The 19,505-nt window shown below is 36.5% G+C and overlaps 3 protein-coding genes across 8 annotated transcripts; 1 reads left to right on the forward strand and 2 right to left on the reverse strand.

Annotated features, from left to right (window-relative positions):
- The first annotated feature begins 614 nt into the window (after positions 1–614).
- Positions 615–1,903, forward strand: LOC106390377 (calcium uniporter protein 3, mitochondrial). The gene is made up of 2 exons (XM_013830827.3): positions 615–1,272; positions 1,369–1,903. The coding sequence occupies exons 1-2, from the start codon at positions 739–741 to the stop codon at positions 1,804–1,806; spliced, it is 972 nt and encodes a 323-aa protein (XP_013686281.1). The 5' UTR covers positions 615–738; the 3' UTR covers positions 1,807–1,903.
- Positions 1,892–5,341, reverse strand: LOC106390374 (pentatricopeptide repeat-containing protein At5g66631). Its single transcript, XM_013830826.3, has one exon. The coding sequence runs from the start codon at positions 3,970–3,972 to the stop codon at positions 2,005–2,007; it is 1,968 nt and encodes a 655-aa protein (XP_013686280.1). The 5' UTR covers positions 3,973–5,341; the 3' UTR covers positions 1,892–2,004.
- A 7,769-nt stretch (positions 5,342–13,110) lies between these two features.
- On the reverse strand, positions 13,111–16,776 carry LOC106390373 (protein DA1-related 5). 6 transcript variants are annotated; one of them, XM_022705600.2, is made up of 11 exons: positions 16,007–16,776; positions 15,520–15,923; positions 15,245–15,294; positions 14,883–15,003; positions 14,706–14,780; positions 14,529–14,627; positions 14,207–14,419; positions 14,056–14,133; positions 13,860–13,978; positions 13,720–13,778; positions 13,111–13,623 (listed from the first exon to the last, which is right to left on the reverse strand). In XM_022705600.2, the coding sequence occupies exons 1-11, from the start codon at positions 16,623–16,625 to the stop codon at positions 13,358–13,360; spliced, it is 2,103 nt and encodes a 700-aa protein (XP_022561321.1). In that variant the 5' UTR covers positions 16,626–16,776; the 3' UTR covers positions 13,111–13,357. The 6 variants fall into 6 exon arrangements, with proteins under 6 accessions (XP_022561321.1, XP_022561322.1, XP_022561320.1 ...); XM_022705601.2 differs by having other exon boundaries at positions 14,056–14,118; positions 14,883–15,006; XM_022705599.2 differs by having other exon boundaries at positions 14,883–15,006; positions 16,007–16,775.
- Between the last annotated feature and the right edge of the window lie 2,729 nt (positions 16,777–19,505).

The following is a 19,505-nucleotide window of genomic DNA, read 5'->3' on the forward strand; positions in this document are numbered from 1 at the left end:
TTTTAAAAATTGATAGACACATATATATTATAATATATACCAATTTAGAATTGAAAATAAAATATTTATATAAAAATAAATGAAAACAAAAATCCGCGCGGTTGCACGGATCGAAATCTAGTTCTTTTTGTTTTTGTCAACTATCCATATGTTATTAGCGTAGTTATTTACTCTCTCTTTTCCTAAATATAAGATGTTTAGGTAGAAACACGCATAATAAAAAAACTATGTTTTGTCTAAAAAATATCAATAAAATTATAAATGAATGATATTCAACCAATTACAAAATAAACTATTCAAATATGATTGGGTACACAGTTTTTAATGAAGTAAAAATTACATAGAAAAATGAAAACATCTTATATATTAGAACATCAAAATTTTGGAAAACATCCTATAAATAGGAACAAAGAAAGTAAAATTTAAAATAGAGTATAGAGCTGTATCATAACTAACGTTTTAAATAGTTTAATAAGATGAGTAATGGATAACGCCTATGTGTGTAATTGTCGTGTAAAATATCGGAGATAATATGCTGTTTCTTGGGAGCTTCTCTCCTTTATTTGCGTCTCGTTGCTCTCTGAACCTAACGCCAATACTATAAAAGACACTTCAAAGTCTTCACTTTTTAATATCGGACCAAATATACAAAGCGTGTTCTCTGTTCTGTCTCTCCTTCCTAAAAAGCAAACCTATTCTTTTTTTTCTTCATTCGTTTTCCTTCTTTAGAGATCGACGATGGCCTCGTCGAAGAAAACACTAGTTAGAAATCTCTTCAACATTTCCAAAACTTATTCCCGGATATCGGGTCTTACCCGAATGCGTCCTCCGACCAAACCCGGCATTGCTCCAGACGCCGGAGATTCTGGAATCCGCCGGAGGTTTCTCCACAAGAGGGCATTTTTCTCGCCGGAGATAGTTCCAAGAGGAGGCAATCTGATGGATAAACTCAAGGAGATGAGTTTGTCGAACAATCGGCTTCGCCTCGACGAGATGTTACCGCCTCCGACGACGCCGGAGAAGACTTCTCCGGGAAGTTTCCCCTCGGTTACGGTGGAAGACGTGAAGAAGCTTATGAGAGCTGCGGAGATGGAGATGGTGAAATCGAGGCTGAGAGACATCGGAAAAAACTGGGTTCCCTATTCGGAGTTTGTTCGGGTATGCGGAGAAAACAACTCGGATCCTGAACATGGTAACCGGGTCGCGAATATGCTTGACAAAGCCGGAAACGTCATCGTTTTGGGAAATTTCGCTTGCCTTAAACCGGAAGAGGTAATTGTTTTTTATTACATGCATGATGCATTACACAGATTTACAAGTGAAATCGTTTAATAAAAATCTAACGTTTGTTTCTTAATTTAATTACAGCTAACAAGAGCCGTGGCTGGTCTAATTCCGACAAACGAACCCACTCGCAACGCCGCGACAAGACAGGAGTTCGAGCAACTCGAGATAATAAAATCGGATATCGACAAAAAAGCCGATGATCTGGTACGGCGAGAATTACAGGCCGGATTAGGCCTTGTCATAGCCCAAACGATTGGATTTTTTAGATTAACGTTTTGGGAGCTGTCGTGGGACGTGATGGAGCCCATATGTTTCTTCGCAACTTCCACGTATTTCATGGCCGGTTACGCCTTCTTCCTCCGTACCGCCAAGGAGCCTTCCTTCGAAGGCTTCTACAAAAGCCGTTTCGAGACCAAGCAGAAACGTTTGATTAAAATGCTTGACTTCGATATCGACCGGTTTAACAAGCTACAGAAGATCCACCGTCCAGATTTGACTAATTCAGCTGGTCGTTGTTGATCCTAATCCTATTTTTGTTCTCTTCTAATTCGGATGCTAATTAAATGTATAGACCTCTAAAATTTTCGTAGAGAATAAAATCAAATATTAGATGCAATTGGTGTTCTTGCCTGACTAATTTGAATAGAATGCGTGACCAACAGAACCAATAGAACTAAAACGGTTTCAGCTGCCAAGAAAAAACACTGGAAACAAAAGTTAACTTGGAGTTTTCAAAATACAATCGCGGTAGAGATTGTAGACTCTAGCGATGTCTCTTGAACTAAAATTCCACACATGACCCTTCAACGTCAAACGCAAAACGCTACTACTATCCCCTTCCTCGTCGCAATAGCTGCTTTCTTCAACCGCAGCCGCTTCTTTGCGCTTCTCTTCTCTCCACAGACTCCTCACAAGCAGCTCTTTCGTCTCTCTGTCAGGGATTAGATTCAAGTCCTTCATGTCTTGGAACACTCTGAAAGCAAGCACTGATCTTTCGCATCTGCAATAAGCTTGGACCAGAAGCTTTAACATGTAAGGATCCGGCTCCAGACCGATCTGCCTCACCATTGAGAAAAGCCTCTGCACCGTCTGAATCTCTCCCTGCAGTGCGAAGTGATACATTAAACCCGAAAACGTCTGGATATCCAGAGACACCCCGGTCGAAACGATCTCTTCCAGAGTCTCCAGAGCTTCTGCGTTTCTCTTGCACTTGGTCAACGTTCTCAAGAGCGATGAGTACAACAGCATGAGGTTGAAACCCGAAACTGAACCGCAGAGTGTTGTTCTGTCGTGGCGGAAGACCTTGATGGCTGCTTCTGGTTTCTTCGAAACTCCGTAGAGATCGATGATCAGCCTGATGGTGCTGAACGGTAGTTTGATCCCTTCCATTCTCACTTTGGAGATGAGCTTATCGACCAGTTCAACCTGCCCGTCGCGTGCCAACATAGCCATCATCCTCTCGATCGTGTAGTCGTCGTGGGTGAACCCGGGCTGAACCGCCACCCAGCAGAAGAAACTCCATGCCGTTTCAGAGGATCTAAAGTTTCTCAGCATCTTGCATACCAAAAGATTCGTCCAGACGAAGTTAGCTTGTTCCAAAGCAGTAGCAGTATCAGAACTCCATTTCTTTAACGAATTAGCTAAAGCTTTTGGATCCAGCCACGGCTTCAACTTCACCTGAGCATCATCATGGTCGGATTCATCTTCTTCTTCGCTATCGCTGGGATTGCACATGGAATACATAGAAACGTCCTTGATCCTCTCATCAGGCAACATCTCCCTCAAGAACTCTCCAGTTTCTTGCTCGAACCCAGCCTCTCTCATGCGCTTCAGAGGCTCAAGCATTCGTCTGCTCGGGAACTTCCCATCGGCTTTCATCTCAGCGAGCAGAGTCTTGACTCGATCAAACCGCTGAGCATCGACAAAGGCTTCGACCAGAACAGAGTAATGCTTCAGAGTCCTTGTGATCCTCATCGAAGGCAAGGTCTCGAAAACCTCCATGGCAGCATCAAGATTCCCTGATTTCACCAGATGCTCAATCATAATCGTGAACGTTCTCGAATTCGGGATGCCTCCGTTGTTAATCATCTGATCAAACGTCTGTACAGCGTCAGCGTCTTTACCTAAGCTCACGTAAACTTGCATCACAATGTTATAGGACTCGGTGCAGCATCCTTTCTCCTCTCCTGAGGATATATACTCGTCCCAGGTCTTGAGAACGGAGTCGAAATCACCTGCGGTTGCGTACAAGTTCATGAGGTTCATAAAGCTGAACTGAACATGGCCGAATTTGCCAGCGTGGACCAGTCCGATAAGAGATTTGAGCTGTGAAGAGCGGTGGAACTTTGCGAGAACGGTGGCGAAGGCGTGAAGTGTCTCAGCTTCATATGAAATTTGGGGTTTAATCTTCCTGAGGGGTTTGAAGATAGACCAAGCGGAAGCGAGGGAAGGAGAGGAGCGTAAAGCGTTCTTGACGACGAAGGAATCGAGAAGACGGTGGTTCAAAAGAGGAGTAAGATTCGCCTCTGTGGAGCGGAGGGAGAGACGGATGGAATCGATGAGGTTAGCTCTGTAAAGGTAGTGCTGGAGTTTGTTTGGGAATGGATCACGGGAGAAGGATCGAATTTGATGGGCGATTGCGGAGTGGAGTGGCTTAACAGAGTTGGAGAAGGTCAGAGAAAACATGTTGAGTGACAATCCAATACGAAGAAGAAGAAGAAGAAGAAGAAGAAGAAGAAGAAGAAGAAGAAGAAAAAAAAAGGAATCAAAAAAGCCTAATCGCACTATGGGGAAACTAGTTGGGACAAATGATCGAACATGTGGTGTGCTTTGGTGAGGAAATGAATTGACGGCAGATTTGATTGTATAAAACGATTACCGTATATCACATTTCCTCTAAAAAAGCGGGAATCAAAGCAAGGTGACACATACAAGCCATGTTCGAAATTGCTGTAGGCCCTATACTATACGTACGCTTGACCCGGGCCTAACGAGTTAATAGAAAATCGGGATAAAATCGGGGAATATTCGGGGAGTAATTTTACAATAAAAAATCACATTTTGCATTTATAATATATGTTAAATTGGTTTGAAATTAGATAGCAGACGTGTTATTGTGACCTAGTGGTCACATTAGACTGATTTAGTTCTCTTAACTTGGGTTCGAAAGCCACTAAGATTGTATTTCCATCTTTTTCTATATTTCTTTAATGAAGGACATATTTGTAATTTATCAATTCATCTTCTTCCTCCCAACCTGTGCATCTTTTAACTTAGTTTATGGCCGTTTTTTATTTTTTTAAACAGAAATCATCTTTTTCTTGGACGATTTGCTTCGATTCTTGATTATTAACAATGAAATATGAAAGATTTATGTTGAAAGGACCAATTTCGAACCAGAAAATACCAAAATATGTACACGTTTTTTCAAAATCCGAGTTTTTGCCCAAATAACACAAAATCGCAGCGGAGCACCACCGATTTGCGTTTAACCGACGAGTAATCGGCCAATTCGCCCGTGTTTTCGAACATGGCATACAAGTATACAACTGATTTGGGGCAATTTCAAATTCAATTTATATATAAAATTACATTTATAATATCATTTTATTTTATTTGGTCAACTCATTTATAATATCATTTAAAAACAAATTTATGCTAATTCACCTCCATATTTTTTTCTTCCTTTTTTTTGAGAGCAAACATTTACACATTTTTTTTTCTTTCTAGAAATTCCTTATTTTTCTTTATAAATGAAAAAAATATTTTTAGAAAAACATATTGGAATACTTCACTTTTAGAATTTTCATTAAAAATAAAATAAAATACATATTTGTTACAAAGTCAAGAATTTGCGTATACAAGTTAATGTAGAGCTCATCATCATAAATTCTTACAGTATTATTTGTCTAATTTTTTTTCTATATAAAGCATGTAATGCATTGTGATCAGATTGCCCCTTTCGAACCTAATAACATCAACATGTCTTCTTTGGTATACTACTTCTTCCTCTCATTTATTACGATTCTTATTCCTTCCTCCGCTATTTCTCATATTTACGTAACATGATCAAACAAATAAACACCTCATATATACGAAACACAAATAAAACAATATATAATATAATTACAACATGTTATCAGCACGATCACTCTATTATCAAATTTCTTTCTTTTGATTATCATGTTCGGAGTGGGGCCTCCATTTTTATTTGTTGCGTTTATAATTACTGGAGTGCGGCCCTACTGTCCGCTTCTTATTGTTATTTTATAATAATTGATTATGTTATCATGATTCATTATTTTACAGATTTGATCACCTTAATATTTTTATTTTCAAATTTGACGAATAATTTTATCACCATATATATATAATTAAATACATTTAAGGAGGCACCTATGATTATATTTATGTTTAAACTGATAAATTTTATAATTGCCCACTAATAGTTTATGATTAATTTTTACAATATGTTTTTACTTCCAAAGGTCGTAAATAAATTTAAACAAAAAGAAAAAATATATTTTTCAAACGGCTAATGAATAGTGTTTTTAAAATCTATAAATACACTTACAATCCATTCAATTCATTTCACATTTCTCCAAAATCTTATTCGACAAAAAAAATCATTTTCACTCAATAAAAAAATCTTTAATCCGATTTTTGTTCTTGTAATCGGGTTTTTATCCGCTGCTTTCTATAATTTGCTCGTTGGAGAATTCTCTCCTGAAGAAAATGTGTTTATTTTTATTTTAATGTTTTACTAGAGTTTGATCCGTGCGTCCGCACGAGTATTATTTTTATTTTTAAAAATCAAATTAAGATTCATTATTGTTTTTAGGTTTGTTTGCATTGTGTTAGTATATTGTTCTTAGATATTTAAGCAAACAAAATGATATTGAATGTTTTAAAAACTGAACCGACCAATTGGATCAGTTTAACCGTGACTTCTTTACTAAATTGAATCGAGGTTGTTTCCAAAACAGATTTGTGTTGACCCAATAAAATTGACCAAAATTGTTAGAACCGTTAGAATAGATGTCTGATTTTGTTGAAAAGCCCAATTTATATTTGAAAGATTGTTCTTCTAGTGGTTGTACATGAAATGTAGTTTTTTTTCCTTGAAAAAAGGGCTTACATCAAATATAGTTTCTAACTTTCAATGCATATTTGATTTAGTTGGGTTTATTATTAAAACCTAGTTGAACTTGATATATTAACATTTGAAGAAAATTATTATTAATATATTCCAATGAAATTGATATTAATGAAACAAAGCTTACTAAATTATATAAAATAACGTTTTAGGAAAATTATTATTTCGATTTTCTATGAAACAATGCTTACTTAGTAAAATAGAAAATAACAAATTTATTGGGTCGATAATTACATATAAATAAAAAATACCCTACTTCCAAGTATCACATATATAATATTCAGCCAAAAATCACTGAGAATCTTACGCAAACTAAACAATTGTGGAATTGTTTAATATCATATCATATCAAATAAATTTGGATGAAAATTGCATAAAAATTTAAAATAAAAAATTGCATAATATATTAACGTAAATATATTATAGTAACACTATATTCATGTGAGTAGTTAATAGTTATTACTCAATTTAGAAAATGCATTAATAGAATTTAAAGATTGTACATTAGATTTAGGAAATGCAATCAATAATCAATTTAGGAAATGCATTAATAAAATTTAAAAAACAAAGAATAATTAAATGTAATTTTGTTAATTACTCTAGTGGCATTCTATTGTAAATAAATGGTAAATCTTAGGACTATTTATTATTTGTATTTTTTAATAGATTAGATGATGATTGTGTTAATTAATAGATACCCTTTTTAATATGGTGATTGCGTAGAAATAGGAAACAATCTTTGGATGTGATTTTTTTTCGAATTGAAGAATATTGTGTTCTGATTTTCTGCTGTTAATGTCCATGGAAGTAGGAATCATTATTTGAATATTATTAAGTTTTGGAAAGAAAATAGAATATTTTAGTTTCAGTTCTGAACACAAAAAAATCTAATGATATCTACAATATATTATATACTAACTAACATAACTAAGAATTTTATAGAAATTAAGAAATTATAACTTCGGTAAACACTAAAATTGATAAACAATACCTTGATTAGATCGAAAATGTCAAAATTATAATATTAGTAGAACCATAAAACCGGTAAACCAAAGCTTGATTTAATCATTATTCATAATATTGTTCTGCACAATAGATTTCCAATTGTTTTGCTATGAAGAATCATGGACTTATCTTAATTATGATCAATCGTTTGGTTACAGGTTTACATGAGTATTGGTTTACGACTGGTCATACCTTTACATGAGTATTTGTTTTATATAATACAAGGTAGGTGATGAGGTCATACGTTTACATTAGTATTTGTTTTATATTAATATAAGGTATGTGATGGTTCAACATAATTAATTAGATTCTGTACGGAACATAATGGTTTAGTAAGGAGAGCAGCGATTTATTCAGTTTAGCATGAGTATTGGTTTAGTAACGATAGCAACGATTTATTTGGTTCATCAAATTAATGTGATAGCAAAAGTGTAAAACTACAGTATTTTAATCAGTGGCATTTGTTGGTAATTATTGAGAAAAAGCTAAGGGTTAATTACAAAATGTTCTTTCCTTTTAATAGATTAGATGCATTTGTATTACTTGTAATCAGAATGCTTATTCCTGCACCTCGAATATTTAAATGAAATAATATTTCTAATCATGTTATTTATTATTATTTGATTTTAGAAATCCAATGGCAAACATGGAGAAGCTCCAATTTCCCGCTCTAGACATCACCGGTACCAACTACATTTCATGGGTTACAAATGTTGAACTTCATCTTGAATCTCTCAGTTTATCTGATACTATTAAAGAGAATAATACTTCAACGCCTCAAGAAAAGGCTAAATCGGTGATCTTCCTTAGAAGACACCTTGATGAAAGTATTATTTATGACTATGCCAATATAAGAGACCCTAAAGAGCTATGGAAGTCTCTGAAAGATCGTTTTGATCATCAGAAAGACATAACACTTCCACTTGCTCGGGATGAATGACAGAGTCTGAGATTCCAAGATTTCAACAAAATGATAAATTACAATGATGCTGTGTTAGGAACTGTGGCCAAATTGAGATACTGTGGTGAAACGATCACCGAATCTCAAATACTTGAGAAGACATATACCACATTCCACAAGAGCCACATCACCCTGCAACAACAATACAGGTTGCGGGGATATACCAAATTTTCGGAATTGATTGTTGCGCTTCTCATAGGAGAAAAGAACAACGAGCTTCTAATCAAGAATCATATGACTCGTCCAACTGGTTCTAAACCATTTCCTGAAGCAAACGCATTAGATGCGAAGAAACCAGTCAAGGAAAATAAGACATTTCGGGGTCGCGGTCGTGGTCGTCAAAACTACCGTGGACGTGGACGAAAGTACAATCCACAAGATAAGAAGTCATTCTAGTGGGTCCGCTCTGAGCAATCCCCTAGGGAAAAAGAACACCACGGAAATATCTCCTAGAAGCGAGAAGAAGCTTGTTTCAGATGCGGTACTAAAGGGACATTGGTCTCGTTTATGTTGTGCCCCTGCACACCTTTGCGCTCTATACAAGGAGTCCGTCAAAGGGAAAGAAAAAGAAGTAAACTTTGCGGAACATTCTGAGGGTACAACGCACCTAGATGCATTTGACTTTGCGAATGATTTCGAGGAGACCGCTATCACGGAAGCCTAAGTGCCCATCATGTGACTCTTGAAATTCCACAATTATACCATAAATAATTGTTGTTTGTGGAAGATTAATGTATAATTACTGTGTGTTCTTCATCTTCTTATGTATAATTATATGTGTTTAACGTTTGCTAATGATGTATAATATTTTTGGAATAATATTATCTTATGTTAATTCCTTTTTTGTCTCAGAAATGGACATTACAAATGGAACATCAACCAAGATCAATACTAAAGATTTTTGTATACCAGATAGTGGAAAAACGTACACTATTCTGAAACACATAAAATATTTTTCTGAACTAAAACCGACAAATATCGCTGTTAGCACAATATCGGGTCCTGCAGACTTGATTGAAGGGATTGGTAAAGCCCATTTCACGTTACCTAATGGGACAAAATTCTTGATAAATAATGCACTATTTTCTCCAAATTTTAAAAGGAATTTGTTGAGTTTTAAAGACATATATCTTCAAGGATTTGATATTCAGTCTGCAACTCAGGATGGAAAGAAGTATATGTATATTACTCTTGAGAAATCGGGAAAACAAAAGGTGTTGGAAAAATTACCAAAACTCCCTTCTGGTCTGTATTATACATATATAAGTGCCATTGAATCACATTTGGTGATTAAGGAAAATTCTAGTAATTTTACACTATGGCATGATCGTCTTGGTTATCCAGACACTACAATGATGCGAAAAATCATCGAGAACTCACATGGTCATTCACTGAAACCCCAAGAAGTTTATCAGGGGAATAAAATGACATGTACTGCGTGTTCTCTTGGAAAGTTGATTATAAGACCACCGCCAACCAAAATAGATTAAGAGTTACCAAAGTTCCTTGAACGAATTCAAGGCGATATTTGTGGACTTATACATCCACATGTGGACCATTCTATTATTTTATGGTAATGATCGACGCGTCGAGTAGATGGTCACATGTAAGTCTATTGTCTTCTCGGAATGTGGTATTTGCGAGATTTTTATCTCAGATAATCAAACTAAGAGCTCAGTTTCCTGATTATCCGATAAAGAGAGTTTACCTCTCAAGCATTCAATGATTATTGTATGGTAACTGGAATTGATGTTGAACACCCTGTCGCTCATGTTCATACACAAAATAGTTTGGCTGAATCATTAATTAAACGTCTACAACTGATTGCGAGACCATTGAACATGAAATCTAAACTCCCAACTTACGCGTGGGGACATGCTATTTTGCATGCAGAAGCACTGATTCGGGTGAGACGTCTCCAATACAGTTAGCATTTGGACGAGAACCAAATATTTCTCATTTAAGAATTTTTGGTTGTGCTGTATATGTGCCAATTGCACCTCCCCAACTTACAAAGATGAGACCCCAAAGGAGGTTAGGGATATGTTGGTTGTGACTCTCCATCAATTATACGATACCTAGAACCACAAACTGGTGACGTATTTACAGCACGTTTTGCTGATTGCCACTTTGATGAAAAAGTATTCCCAGTTCTAGGGGGAGAAAATAAACAAGTAGGAAAGGATATCAAATGGTGTGTACCATCTTTTCTACACCTTGATCCCCCTACAAAAAAGTCGGCATTAGAGGTCCGTCGAATTATGCATTTACAAAGCATCGCAAATCAACTACCCGATGCTTTTGCAAACACCAAATTGGTTACAAAATCACATATACCGGCTGCAAATGCTCAGGTTCGTGTAGAAATACCACATGAACGTGGAGTAGAAGATAATACATGAGAGTCTAAAATACGCTTGAAGTGTGGTAGACCTATTGGTTCTAAGGATAAGAATCCTAGAAAACGAAAGGATGCAGAAAAACAAAATCATTCCAATATAGCAGAGAAGTTGAAAGAGATGAACAACGAGGTCGATGATAATGTCGAACATCATGATTCTGAAGAAATTCATGAGATTTCTATTAATTACATTCATAATAGAAAAATATGGAATCGAAACAAAGTGAATGGTGTTGATGATTTTTTCTCATACTTTGTTTCGAAGGAAATAGACGAAGAGAGTGATGACCCTGAACCAAAATCTATCTCGGAATGTCAAAAGAGACATGATTGGATAAAATGGAAAGATGCAATACAAGTCGAACTTGATTCACATAACAAACGAGAGGTATTTGGTCCTATTATAATCACACCTGAAACTGTGAAACCAGTTGGGTACAGATGGGTTTTCGTCCGGAAACGAAATGAGAAAAACGAAGTTATGAGATATAAGGCTCGTCTAGTAGCTCAAGGCGTTTCTCAAAGACCTGGGATCGATTATGAAGAAACATATTCTCATGTTATGGATGCAATCACATTTAGATTTCTGATGAGTCTTGCGGCTAATCAAAATCTAGAGATGCGTCTAATGGACATTGTTACTGCATACTTATACGGATCTTTGGACACTGATATCTATATGAGAATCCCTAAAGGATTTAAAATGCCAGAACCATTAAGTTCTAAACCCAAAGAGTTATGTGCAATAAAATTGCAAATATCATTATACGGTTTAAAACAGTCTGGACGCATGTGGTATAATCGTCTCAGTGAACATCTAACTAAAGAAGGATATGTAAACAGTCCTATATGCCCATGTGTTTTCATCAATAAAACATCATCTGGATTTGTTATCATTGCCGTATATGTTGATGACCTAAATATTATTGGGACTAAAGAAGAAACACAAAAGACATCTGATTATTTAAAAGGAGAATTTGAGATGAAAGATCTCAGACAGACAAAGTATTGTCTTGGCCTACAAATTGAGCATTCACAAAAGGGTATATTTGTACACTAGTCTACATATACGAAAAGAGTGTTAAAGCGATTCAACATGGACAAAGCAACTCCACTTAGCACTCCTCTGGTCGTCAGATCACTTAATGTTGAAAATGATCCTTTTCGACCACATGAAGAAAATGAGAAGATACTTGGCCCTAAAGTGTCATATCTAAGTGCAATTGGAGCATTTATGTATCTTGCTAATTGTACTCGACCTGATATATCATTTGATGTTAATCTTTTGGCAAGGTTCAGTTCATCTCCTACGCAAAGACATTGGAATGAGATCAAACATGTCTTTCGCTATCTCCAAGGAACGATCGATTTAGGATTATTTTATCCTAAGAATATTAATGGAGAAATGGTTGGCTTTGCAGATGCAAGATATTTATTTGATCCCCATAAAGCTCGATCACAAACAGGGTACGTCTTCACGGTTGGAGGAACCATTATATCATGACGATCCCAGAAACAAACACTTGTAGCCACTTCCCCGAACCATGCTGAAATAATTGCTCTTCATGAAGCAAGCAAAGAATGTATTTGGCTCATATCAATAAGTAAACACATCTTATCGAGTATTGGGATCAACGTCAACTCAAAACCGACCATCTTATACGAAGACAATGCAACATGTGTTGCTTAAACAAAGGAAGGATACATCAAAAGTGATCGAACCAAACATATTCCACCGAAGTTCTTCTCATATACCCAAGAACTCGAGAAAAATAAAGAAATTGAAGTAAGATATGTTCGATCTTGTGACAATGCTGCAGATCTCTTTACGAAGTCACTACCCACTACGATATTCAGAAAACATGTTTACAACATTGGAATGTGTCATCAACAAGACCTGTAACGATCGTCTATTCGAGGGGGAGCTTCTAAGTTGTACTCTTTTTGTTTTACTATGGTTTTTTCCACTGGGTTTTTCTATTAAAGTTTTTAATGAGGCAACATGATGCTAGTTTCCAAGGGGGAGTGTTACAAAATCAAGAATTTGCATATACAAGTTAATGTGGAGCCCATCATCGTAAATTCGTACGGTATTATTTGTCTGATTTTTGTTCTATATAAAGCATGTAATGCATTGCAATCAGATTGCCCCTTTCGAACCTAATAACATCAACCTCTCTTCTTTGGTATACTATTTCTTCTTCTCATTTATTACGATTTTTATTCTTTCTTATTCTTCGTCTGCTCTTTCTTACGGAACATGATCAGACAAATAAACACTTCATATATATGAAACACAAATAAAACAATATATAATATAATTATAAGAATATTAAAGTTTTAACGACACACGGTACCAACTTAACAGGAAGAATACAATAACAAACAGTTCAGATAAAGTTTAATAAGTTTAAACGTGTTGACACTCAAAAGACAATAGAGAAGTAGAAACCGAAAGGGTACAAGTGATGGGGTACACAAACCTTACACATATGTATACGGTATGTGACGTGAATGGCAGGTTTAAAACTGGGATCGTCTTCGGTCTTCAACCCCAGCGACGAATCTCTTTGAGGGTTTCCTGGAGACTGGAACTGCCCACCGCGTGGTTAACTTTCCTGAACCCGGCACCATAGACCGGTGAGCCATCTGTTTCTATCTTATTCTTCAAAAATTCCACCAGCTTTCTCTCGAAACCCGCGCACTCTCTTTTCTTTGATGCGTCAGTGGAGGCGTATGTCTGAGACTCCAACCACATGTGGCCGAGCACTTGGCATATTCCTTCTTCCAGAACTTTGTTCAGATTCGTATATCCTGTAACCAAAACCAAACACACTTGTGAGACCTCACCAACTTTTTCCTTACTGGGGAATGATCAATCATCCTTAATAGAAATTGGGTGTGCTTTACCATCGAGTCTAAGATAAGCATGCATCATCTCGTGAGCCAATATATATCCAGTTAGTAACCTGTGTTTCCAAAAGATTTGATTTAGTTTATTTGCGCAAGACCCCTTCCAAGGATGAGATGAGTACAAAAGATCATAGTACCTAGGAAGTCCATATAAGACGAGAATTGCAGTGACCTCGCACTCACTAACAACCATTTGGGATTCAGTAACCAGGCCTATTGGCTGCTTGTTCTGCCCCATCGGTGGCCTTTCTGAGACCTGTGCATAACAGAATTAAAAGTGCAATCTAGTTGAAGTCTCTAAGAGTACCAACTTGATCTTTTATAATGTCTTACACTCGTGACAATCTGGTTTTCACTCAGGCAAATACCTCTGATTACCACCCCATGCTGAGAGTCCTGCTTGTGTAAGCACTTTACAACACATGTGAGTGAGTGAGAGAGAGAGAGAGGAGAGATGGAACTTTAAGTTAGAAAATGTACTCACAATCTTCTCTTTTTCCTCAGCTTTTTTCAGCGCTTCTTTCTCCACCAAAAGAAGATGAAATTCTTTCTCAATCTTCATGTTTAAGCCTTCAAAGAATTCACGGATTTCAAAGTGCAGAGGCTGGACTTCATAAGTATCCATAACTGCAGATTCCATACATTCTAGACATAGCCATCGACCATCACCGAGCATTACATAATTCATTCCCATAGGCTGCAAAGAAAAGAAAAGATCCTAAGAAGTCAAACTTGAGGACTTTAGTTTCCTTCTCTTTTTTCGCATCCCCTTTAACCGTGTTTTGCTTTTTAAGAGGTAAACTCACCTCTAACCTCTCGCAACTGCAACACTTGGGAGTTCCATCAGATTCATGAGCAGGGCAGTACTTACCCTCCCAGAAATGATGTTGTTGGAGTTTTTTCACCTAAAAGAATACAGTAACAGTAAACATTCAATCCTCACCGTGAAAATCACCAAACAGGGATCCATAACTTGTGAATACCTTCACTTTCTCTTCGCAGACATAGCAGTACCGGTTATAGCAGCTTTTGTGAAACTTGCCTCTTGAGTTTGAAACCTGTAGAGTTAGTTGTTATCAAGAATTTATGTTCTCTATCAAATAATACAAATGGCGACCAAGCAAATTCCAAAGGGAGTTTTTTCGTACATGGTTTTTAACCTCGTGGATAGCAATTGGTATGTGACAAGCATCACAACAGAAACATTCACGATGCCAAAGAACACCCAAGACATTCACAGGTCTTTCATGTTCAATCTCAGAGTCGCAACCGTTACATATGCTACTACAAGTGAAAAAAAAAAATTACTTAACCAGGTCAGGACAAACGTAATTCGAGACAAGGAACTGGACAACATTGAGCATATATATATATATTCCTTAGTTTCCCAGTTGGGGAAGTTTCAAGTAAAAGGAACAGTCATCCGCTAAGTCGACGGCGAAGCATAAATGAGTCAGCACTTTTGTCACCTCGGAACAGAATAAGGTTGTAACACACATTCCCTAGTACATAAACTTATTACCTGCAAGGAGGGTTCGCTGCAGGTAATAGATAATTGCACCCGCCCCCTATCTGAATCCTCGCAAAGTCAAAAGGAAATGATTGAATTTATTCTTGCATCATCAATAAAATTGAAGGTTAAATGAAATGTTTGATTTCTTATTCGATAATATAATGAATACTAGCTATTTAGAAAATCAATAAATTGACCTGAACGGCTGAACCTCATTTTTTTCAGTAATAACATGTTTGGGACTTGAACTAACACTTCATATGTGCACAGAACAGAGCCAATACCTTCAGGAGAATATCGTTACGCTTAGCGCACGTTAGACAATTGGGATGAGGTGTGCAGTCCATGAAAAGGTTCTTGACATCTTCATCGATCAAGGGTTCCAAAGAATAAGTGGGACCAAAACGCAGGAACTCGCTTCGAGAAGTCACCAAAATCTTGTAATCCGGTAACTGAATCAGAAACGTATCAAGCAAGGACTCATCCTCAGGCCAAACATCATCTAAAACCAACAAAATAGGCCCACTCTCTCCAAGTTGCGGAAGCAATTGTTGAATGCAGAGCCTTGCATCCAAGTTGTCAGCAAAATCATTTGCTTCACGACCTGTGTGCTGGAGAAACCTCTGGACGATGAGGCTTACGTTAGGGGCTTTTGACACAGTGATGAAGAAGATCTGTTTAAACTTTCCTGCCAAAGTAAAAAAACTACATGAGAAACAAAGACCAGATGATGTTGCATATAAATATGGAAAACGAAGACTGTGTGTGTACCTCTAACATCCGCATCATGGCAGAGCTTTGAGACCAACATGGTCTTCCCGCAGGCAGAAGGAGCAGAAACCACGACAGTAACCACATGGTCTTCAAGAAGCATCTTCTTTAGCTCCCTCAATGGCCGGAGCAACCAAAATATAGTAACTGTTTCGGGCTGCGGTACTACAAAAAGCTCCGCAGATCCCTTAAGGGTATCAGTCAATATGTCAATTTTCGTACTCAGGCTTGACAGGTTCTTGTACTGGATCAGCGGTAAAACATGGTCAAAAAACCTGAGAAAATCCCGATTGATTTCTTTGATTTTCCTGGTATACCAAGTTTTCTCGCCAATACTGTACCACTTGACGCGTGAGCACTTGCTAACCATGTCCTCAGCTCTTTTCATCGTTTCGAACAGAAAATTTAGTTCACCCTCAGATGGGCCCGATCCTTGTGACATCGACTCGATCTTGTTGATAATCGGTACCAGTCTCTGCATGATTGACAAGAGATCTCTGGAGATGGGTTTGAAGTCCTTCACTTTCATGACCTCTTCCATCAGCAGATTAAAAATAACAGAAAAAGGAGCTCCCAGAGCAGCACCTCCAAGCAAAGAGGCCACATCCGAGATCGGCATGGCATGGAGGTGGTCTTCCTGTTTCTTCCTCTTTCTTGGACGACTAGATATTCCGCGTGAACAGAACAGTGTACGATCGGGTCAACATAAGAAAAAGAAAAACAAGAGCTCAGGAAATCACTTTATACATTACGCAAGTAGAGCTGTCAAATAGTCAGACTTGCCCGGTTGGACCATGGGCAGTAATGGGTGACAAGGGACAATGGTCCAAACAAATGTACAACACCAGTACAAACCAAGTCTAAATGGGCATGCCCGATAGTATTATAACTATTAATTTCTAATTTTTAATTTAAACTTTTAAAATTACACTTTCTCTCGAAAATTACAAAATTACTTTTTCAAAAAAGATTACAAAACTATTTTTTCAGCCAAAACCGAAAAATCACGTTTTTCAGCCAAAATCGAGAAACTATGTCTTTCCGCCAAAATCGAAAAATCATTTTTTTCCCACCAAACCGTGAAATTATATTTTTTGCAAAACCGAAAAATCACATTTTCCTGCCAAAACTGAAAAATTATATTTTCCGCGAAAACCGAGAAATCACGTTTTCCCGCCGAAATCGAAAAATCACGTTTTTCAGCCGAAACCGAGAAATCACGTTTTTCCGCCAAAACCGAAAAAATTATATTTTTCGTAAAAACCGGAAAATCATGTTTTCCACCGAAACCGTGAAATCATGTTTTCCACTGAACGGTGAAATCATGTTTTCCACCGAAACCGTGAAATCATGTTTTTCCCGCCAAAACCGAGAAATTATATTTTCTGCAAAAACCAGAAAATCATGTTTTTTCACCAAAACCGTGAAATCACGTTTTCTTGTAAAATTAAAAAATAACGTTTTCTTGAAACAAAATCGGAAATTACGTTGTCCCGCCAAAAAGAGAAATTATATTTTCCGCAAAAATTGGAAAATCATGTTTTTTCGCCAAAACCGTAAAATCATGTTTTCTTATAAATTTAAAAATATGTTTCCCCGAAAAAAGCGGAAATTACGGTTTCCTGTCCAAACCGTAAAATTATATTTTCCCATCAAAATTTTGAAATTACGTTTTCCTGCCAAAATTGTTAATTTTCTCGTCAAAATATTGAAGTTACTAAAATTGTGAAATTACGTTTTCCGCTAAAATTGTAAAACTATATTTTTGTCAAAATCATGAAAATATATTTTTAAGAAACCCATGGACACCCATTGTCCATTTGATCTTTGCCCAGTTGGACCATTGACCAATTGGTCTATTGTCCAATTAGCCCATGGACGGCCTCCCGGTTGACACCTCTGTACGCAAGTAGAGCTGGGTTCGCGGGTCAACCCGCCCCGCCCGCCCCGCCAACCCGCGGATCGACTCATTTTTTTCACTCAAAACTTCGACCCGCATGACCCGCAAAGAAAGATTCACATACCCGCACTAGCCCCGTCCAAGTTTGCGAGTAACCCGCGGGACTCGCAGGTAATATAAATTTTAATAAAATAATTATTTTAATTATATAATACTTATTTTTCTAATAAAATAATTAAATTATATATTATTTTCTGAATTTATAGTATTTTATATATTTTTTAAGAAAATATATATTATTTTTTGATTTTTTTTTTTTTATTTTTTTGTGGGTTAGCGGGCACACACGATTCAAAATCGACCGATCCGCACCCGCTCCGCGTAGAATCCACTCGATCCGCACCCGCATGTTGAATTTTTTGAAATGGCCGACCCACATCCGCCCTGTAGCGGGTCAAACGCAGCGGAACCCGCAGGTGAAAACTAAAATTTCCAGCTCTATACGCAAGTGGGTGTCACTCTCATGGGGACTGCTTTTGACACGCTGAAGCTCTCTTCATTCTTGAAGCGAAATTTCCCGGAAGATGCCTTGTGTCGACTCTTCTTCACTCTGTATGCCCAAGAAAGTACAAAACTTAAATAATTAATTTTAAATTATCAGAATCTGGAAGTATATACAGTAGTCGATTTGATGATAGCAGACAAGAAATGAAATGCGCAGCACCAAAACCCAAGACTTTGGCTGTATTGGGGAAAAATGGCATATTTCAACATGAACTTTACTCGTCGTGTTTATTCTTTTCCGAACTTTATAGTAGTGCATATTTCATACTGAACTAAACAAAAATTTAAATATACTACATGAACATTAATGCATTGTGCATTTTCATTATCGAACTTTTAGTAGTGCATATTTCATAACGAACTAAACAGAAATTCAAAAATACTACATGAACTCTTAAAATCATGCTTCTATATATATTGATCGTCAAATGTGTTAGTCACCCGTTAATTTATCAAAACGGCACTATTTTGGATGAATTCTGTAAAATTAAAAATTAAAAATATTACATGAACTCTCAAAAGCATGCTTATATATATTGACCGTCAAAGGTGTTATTCATCCATTAATTTATCAAAACGCGTTATCTTGGATAAATTCTGTAAAGTTAAAATTTATTTTTTGGGAGATTCAAACTCTCACACTGGTGGACAAGCATAAAGTAAATATTCGAATTAACAATAAATAATTTAAACTTATAAAATAATAATTTTAAAGGTAAATTTAAAAACATAAGTAATTATAGATTTATTTGATAAAATTAAAACAATAAAAATTTGATAACATTTATTTGATTAAACTAAAAAATATATATAAGTTAATGTTTACACAATTTATACAAGAAAGTTATTTTGCTTTATATATGTTATCCAAAATAACGTTGTTTTGATAAATTAACGGATGAGTAACACTTTTGACGGTCAATATATATAGAAGCACGATTTTAAGAGTTCATGTAGTCATCGGTATAGAATATGCAATACTAAAAGTTCGGTATAGAATATGCAATACTAAAAGTTCGGGAATGAAAATGCACG

Source organism: Brassica napus, chromosome C7 (assembly GCF_020379485.1).
Source record: "Brassica napus cultivar Da-Ae chromosome C7, Da-Ae, whole genome shotgun sequence".
NCBI lineage: Eukaryota > Viridiplantae > Streptophyta > Magnoliopsida > Brassicales > Brassicaceae > Brassica > Brassica napus.